This window comes from Silene latifolia, chromosome 3 (assembly GCF_048544455.1).
Source record: "Silene latifolia isolate original U9 population chromosome 3, ASM4854445v1, whole genome shotgun sequence".
In the NCBI taxonomy this organism is placed as follows: domain Eukaryota; kingdom Viridiplantae; phylum Streptophyta; class Magnoliopsida; order Caryophyllales; family Caryophyllaceae; genus Silene; species Silene latifolia.
The window spans coordinates 105,778,540-105,786,115 of NC_133528.1; the positions used below are offsets into that span (position 1 = coordinate 105,778,540).

The window sequence follows — 7,576 nt, forward strand, 5'->3', positions numbered from 1 at the left end:
TTTACTCCGTCCATATATTGGCTTAATTCATGCACGCCTTAACCAAAGATCATTGGAATAAAGCTCTTCAAGTCGTCAAATATCTAAAGAATTCCCCGGGCCAAGGCATCCTCCTTCGGTCCAACTGTGATCTCCGCCTTCACGCATACTGTGACGCCGACTATGCCAGTTTTCCCACACGTAGAAAATCCATAACGGCATACATTGTCTTCCTTGGTTCCTCACCTATATCGTGGAAAACCAAAAGGCAAACAACGGTATCAAAATCTTCCGCTAAATCTGAATACCGAGCCATGGCCTATACAATATGAGAACTAAAATGGCTCAAAGGTTTGCTCGCCTCTCTCGGTATATCTCACAACCATCCTATTGAACTACATTGTGACAGTCAATCAGCTTTACACATTGCTCGTAATCCAGTCTTTCTTGAACGCACGAAACATATTGAAGTTGATTGTCATTTTATAAGGGATGAGATACAAAAAGGGGTCTTCGCCACTAAATACGTTCATACAAAAGCTCAACTCGCTGACATTTTTACAAAGGCACTAGGACGTACTTCTTTCGATGAGCTTCTATCCAAGTTAGGCGTTTCGAATCTCCACGCTCCAACTTGAGGGGGGCTATTAACAAGCATCCAGCCGTTGCTCTTCAAAGACTAGCCGTTGGCTAGGATCCTCTCAATCAAGGCTATAATCTTCCCCTTCCATATTTGTAGATATTATAACTGTTGCATATTATTTCCGTCTTTGTAGATATTACGCTCAAGTATATATAGCTAGTACATACACAATGTAAACACAAGTTGAAGAAAATACAATTACTCATATTCTACACAATCTCAATCTTCTAATATCTTACAAAATAACAAGCGAAAATATTTTTAAGTCCAAATTCAAATTCTTCTCTTATAAAAGATACTAGAATAATGCTCAACTTGAATAAGATTTGCGTAACTTTGAAATGTTTGTTTATCTTGCCTTTGTTAATTAGTTGGAAAAATGTCTCCAATATTTACCCCGGCGCAAGTATTGTTGGGTATGAGTTTAGTAAAGTGGTGATTGACCACATAGCTTTGTGCAATTTTGAAATCTATTACGAGTACTAACTAATTAAAAGGTTACTTTAACACATTTAATTTTATTCCACATTATCTTAACACATTCAACACCTCATTAATTTCTATCATTTTTATCTATGGAATAATAACTAGTGTGGATCCCATGCTAAAGCACGACATTTTATAAATTTTCTTATGTAGTAGAGTAGTTTTAAATTAAATTATTAGCATAAATTAACTATAGTTTTAATTTAATGTTATAATCAACTAAATTTAAAATATGTACAATAAATAATAATAGGTAAAAAAAAAGATGTTTACTATCATTAGTTGATACTTAAGTTATCTTGTCTTAACCTCTATTATTATTATTATTATTATTAAAAATAATGATCTCACTACATGTAACCAAATCACAACCCGATATTAAGTACATAACTTATCACCAATTTTTTTAATTGGTATAATGTATAATAATAAGTATTGTATTAAAAAAAATATTAACCATTTACAAAACAATCAGTATAATGCAAATACACGGCTTTTGATTTATAGAAAGGGAGATGCTTCTATTTTAAAAGGAAAATGAGAAACTATAAGATATAAGATATTATGGTAAATTTTTTTTTTTTTTTGAAACCCAAAATGGGTAAATTCATTTAGAAGAACCAAGAAAACATTCAGCTACCGTCGGCAACTGATCAATCCAAACGGTTTTACCAACTACACCCGGTAACACATGCGCAAAAGCATGAGCAACCTCATTGTTTACTCTAGAAGTATAGGACCAAACTACAACATGAAAAGAGGAACAAATACGGAAAATGTCATCTAACACTAGAAAGAACGTGCTTGGACCCTTGTTCCTTGCCTTAAGAGCATCTACGACTTGCGAGCAATCACTTTCCACGATAATCGAATCATGGCCCGCCCTCACGGCTTCTTCCATCCCATCCAACACCGCTACCGCTTCTGCCACATGTGGCTCCCATACTTCCTTTCTATTATACGATAAACCCCATAACACCTTCCCCATCGCATCCCGACAAACCGCACCAACCCCGACCCCAACTCCGTCATTCACTCCCGCATCAATGTTAAGTTTTACCCAGCCCTCCTCCTGTGCAATCCATCCCGCATTATCCACACCTTTCTTCACTCCACCCTCGTTTCTACTGCCCCTCATCACATATCCATTCCCCGCAACCTCCGCCATTACGTCATCCACTCTCTTTATAATCTGGTCCACCACCGCACACCCTCCTTCAAACACCACTCTATTTCTCGCTTCCCAAATAGCCCAACAACCCACCATCATCTTCTCCTTTTCCAGCGCGAGCATATCCCTCCACCACCCCTAAACCCAATCCCGCACTTCAACCCAGCCCGACTCCTCCCTTCCCGCCACATTCAGCCCCTCCCAAACCCCTTGCGCAATAGCACAGTCCCGACAAAGGTGTATACCTGATTCAAAAGAAGAAAAACACAACGAACACATAACATTATCACAACCGACTCGGTTAGCTAAATTTACCTTTGTTGCGATCGCGTTGCTGCATAGCTGCTAGAAAAATAGTTTGATCCAAAGCCATACTTGAGACTTCCACAACCTACTCAAAATCTATTTTTCCTTCTCCCAAGAAGATGGTTCTGCCATGCTCAAATCGACACCCTCAAGGAGCCTATATGCCGACTTAACCGTATAGATACCATCCCGCTCTACGCACCAAAACCAAGAGTCTCCGTGTTGCCCCGTACTCAACCTTATGTTCCTCACCCGCTCTTGTTCGAAAGGTAAAAAGCACAGCCCGAGTTTCTGCTCATCCCATGCGTGCCCATTATCCGTCATCAGCTCCCACACCTTTAAAAAGTTTGGGTCTCCAAAGCACGGCGATAATACCCGACCTGTCTGCGTCCCTAATATAGTGGGGATGCTTAATCTTTTTAAAATATTTTTGGGAGATGCTTAATCTTTTTAAAATATCAATATGTTATCTTTTTTATTTTATTATTTCGTAAAATATTATCACTGATCTTTGATATTTTCAACGTGGGGCCAAAATTTGTCAATCAATGTAGTTTATTAGGGATGATTTATTCAATGTGGGGCCACTCTTTGTCAATCAAATGAGTGGGAAAAAAACTAAACAACTCTTAATCTTTTAGTTTAGTGGGGATTAAATCTATACTCCCTCTGTTTCTTTTTATATGTCATTCTTACTTTTCGAGACATTCACTTCTCTTTCAACATCTCTCAAAATATAAGAGTAAACATAATGAAATGTATACTCATTTGAAAGATATTTTTATAAGGAATTTTATGGTATAATTTTTATAATTTTTAGACTAATATATTTTTGTAAAAATGAAAGTCAAAGTCTCACCTCGAAAAACAAAAACGTCATATAATATGGGACGGAGGGAGTACAATATAGTTAGAAGCCCAACTAAAGCATTCAATTTTATTTCAAGTGACATTCTTATAATTAATTTTATTTATTATTTTATTATATAATGATCATAATTAAAAATTTAGAATAACAAAAAAACATTTAATATAAAAACAACGAAATCTCTAACAGAGTTTCACTCAAAATTTGATAATTTTAACCCATTAAAAGCAAATAAGGATTAAATAGGAAAACAAATAAATGGAGTTGACAGTAGTCACAGTACGGAGTACCGTGATGTAATGTTTAATTTTCATAATTCACATCCTATTTTTTCATTTGCCATGTTTCCAAATAATTTGTATTTATACAGGTAGTATTAACCAAAAGAGGAAAACTTATACAAGGCATGTGATTTTTTCACGAGTTTCGAACTAGTTAACCCCCATAACTTTTAGTTGGAGTAAGTAGGCTCCATAACTTACATAATAAGTGAAATTACGCCATTTATCAAAATCTCATGAGAAATTCAATTTATCATATAAAAAAAGTAAAAATGGCTTTGTTTTTATGAAGAATACAAAATAAAAGTTTACAAAAAACTAATAAAAAAAATAGCATAAATTAGATAAAAAAAATTAAAAATACTTTACGAAAATCAAACAATTTATTACTTTTATATAAACTATAGATTTTTCAACTTTTTTTTTTACAATTTTTGTAAAAGAATTCCAATTGCAAAATATTTTGTTAGGTAATTATGTTAAATCAGAAGTCGGAATAAAAGATTTTCACGACAAAATATATAAAAAATATACTCCATAAAAGGGTACAAAAATATGCAAATTCTTTTTTTCAACATTTTAAAAAAATTCACATAAAATTGTTTATTGTTTTTTTTTTCAAAAAATCATATCGAATTACATACGTATATAAAAAAAATTGGTTTTAGTATGTAATACATATGATTTTAGTATGTTATACGTATACATATTGGTATAACTGTTGGTATATAATGATATTTTGGTGAGATTCTGGTGAGATGTTGTGTAGGATTTGGTTGCACCTTATGTGAAATTTATGTGGCCAAATTACACCAATTAAAAACGGAATTTATTTTCGCAATACGATTTTTACTCATTGGAGTACTTTTTTCACCGAAATTTCCATTTATCTGCCCCTCAATAAAAAACATTAACCTAATTCTCTTTCCCTTCTCTCTAATATTGAAACCTTAACCTTCTTCAACCAAATTAATTATTCAATTATGTTCGATTTTTCATATGATGAACATGTATTTAATTCATTAATCTTATATTAATTATTAATTTCACTATTTCTTATAATTTTTTTAATTAAGGTTTATGGTCTAAATTAATTAAGTTATAGTATTGTTGGTTTGTTGGTCTTGGTTATTGCGCCCGGTGGTCGTCGGTGGCTCACCAGCGTTCGTCTACGGGCACGAGAATATGAGGGTTTGGATCTGTGAGTTGTATGCGCGGAAGGGAGTTTGGTTCGTTAGCAACGGGTTTATGGTGGTGGTTGGGTTCGCCGGTCAGGTGGGTCGCCGACGAGTATGGTTGGACGCTAGGGGTGGCCGGTGGGGTTAGACGACAGGGATGGACTGCGAGTTGTTTGATTTTTTCTTTTTCCTGTATCAAAGTGTTTTTTTTTTTTTTTTTTTAAAAAAATTTCAATGTACTACGTACTACGACATCAGTGCAATACATGAATGGATCATATAAATGTTTTGACATTAGAGAGAAAAAATTAGAGAGAGGTTAATGAGGGAAAATGGGATGGGAAATGAAAGGGCATAATTGTCAATAGTATACTGTGATGAATAAAATGTGTACTGCGAAAATCAGAACCCATTAAAAATTGTGGGACTTAATTTGACAATTGTACAAAGTTATGGGTTAATCATCAATTTCGTGGTTTTAGGTTAAACTAGACCTTATCACAGTTAGGGATGGCAATGGGTAGGGCTGGGTAGGGTCCACCCAGACCCGGACCCGAGATTTTCCCTTTGGACCCGCACCCGACCCAGAACCGCAAGGGTCTAAAATTTGAGGACCCGTACCCGCACCCTATGGGTAAGGGTCGGGTCTGGGTTTACCCGCGGGTCCGAGTTTCAGCCACTTTAATAGCATAATTAACAGTTATGGGTAGGGATGGCAGTGGGTCGGGGACAGACCCAGACCCTGAGGGTCGGACCCTAATGGGTCGGGTATGGGTCTCATTTTTTCAGACCCAATGGGTATGGGTCGAGTATGGGTCTTAAGAAAATATTTCGGGTCCGGGTACGGGTCTAAGTTATGAGACCCATACCCGATCCTTAGACCCTTTATTAAAGAAAAAAAATCAAAATTACAACTTTTCTGAATTCATACAGGCAAACTGTAGAAATCCAACTAAAGTCTCTTTCTCTTCCCTCATCCCATAAAGTGATAAAACCCAACCAAACTCTTTTGACAATACCACCACTCCACCGCTGACACAAGAAAACCACCACCACAACACTGATACGCGACTAGCAACCACCTCTCTAATAGCCGGCGACCGACAACCACCATTAACGGCAGATTAATAAACTCATAATGTTAAAGTAGTATGATTTTTTTTTAATATTATAGACCCTATAGTTGTTAATCTTGTTACTAAAGTGGCTGAAACTTGGACCCGCGGGTAGACCCAGACCCTACCCTTACCCATAGGGTCCGGGTATGGGTCCTCAAATTTTAGACCCTTGCGGGCCTGGGTCGGGTATGGGTCCAAAGGGAAAATCTCGGGTCGGGTCCGGGTCTAGGCGGACCCTACCCAGACCCTACCCATTGCCATCCCTAGCTATGTGGTCTATAATATTAAAAAAAAAAATTCATACTACTTTAACATTATGAGTTTATTAATCTCTATTGTACACTACCAAATCCAATATACATACCAAAGAGATTAAGAAAGACAAAGAAGACCTAAATTAATTTTACCTCCAAATACATATGAAAGAATCAAACTCGGAACCCTAAAATCAATACTGTACTTGATAGCCGTCTCCATCTGACCGTCGCTGGCTGCCGTTAATAGTGGTTGTCGGTCGGCGCCTATTAGAGAGATGGTTGCCAGTGGCGTATCAGTGCTGTGGTGGTGGTTTCCTTGTGTCAGTGGTGGAGTGGTGGTATTGTCAGAAGAGTTTGGTTGGGTTTTATTATTTTATGGGATGAGGGAAGAGAAAGAGATTTTAGTTGCTTTGGTTTCTACAGTCTGCCAGTATGAATTCAGAGAAGTTACTTTGGTTTCTACAGTCTGCCAGTATAAATTCAGAAAAGTTGTGATTTTTTTTAATAAAGGGTCTAAGGGTCGGGTATGGGTCTCATAACTTAGACCCGGACCGGACCCAAAATATTTTCTTAAGACCCATACCCGGCCTATACCCATTGGGTCTGAAAAAATGAGACCCATATTTGACCCATTAGAATCCGACCCTCAAGGTCTGGGTCGGGTCTCCGACCCACTGCCATCCTAGGTTGCACCAAAACGGACACGGACACTGATACAACACAGACACGTGACACGACATCCCATGAAATTTAGGACACAGGATACGTCATTTAAATTTAATAAAATATATATTTTATAGTTATATATGTGTGATTTTATTTTTGAAAAAGTATTGAATATTAAATTTAAATAAGTGAAAGTAAAACTTACGTTAATTATAACTCATTCTCATTTCCAAACCAAAACCAACTTATAATCAATCTATTTCGACATTTCATTACTAGTCTAAAGAACATCATTTGTCTCCAATTCAGCTTTGATAATAGGAAATTTGTCGTCTACTCCCTATACCAAAACTATTTGTAAAACCCGAAAAAGCGTAGTATTTAGTCGGGGTCGAACTCAAGGACGGCGGGGGTTGCTACAAAGTTCTATTGAGAGTCAAGTTCAATCAAAGTTAAGAGTAAAGGTTTTGGTTATAATCACTAGAGCAAAAGACAAACAAGATGATGATAATGAATACGGTTAATTAAAAGCTAGGGCTTTCGGGGTCATCAATATGGTCTAGGGGCAAACATGAAGATCAAAAAGGGTCAATGGTGAGAGATTAACCTAAGATGAAGAACCA

General features: G+C 36.5%; 1 protein-coding gene across 1 annotated transcript; it reads right to left on the bottom strand.

Annotated features, from left to right (window-relative positions):
• Positions 1-1,715: 1,715 nt before the first annotated feature.
• LOC141649432 (uncharacterized) lies at positions 1,716-2,276 on the bottom strand. The gene has a single exon (XM_074458123.1). It carries the CDS (start codon positions 2,274-2,276, stop codon positions 1,716-1,718), a length of 561 nt encoding a protein of 186 aa, XP_074314224.1.
• Positions 2,277-7,576: the final 5,300 nt, after the last annotated feature.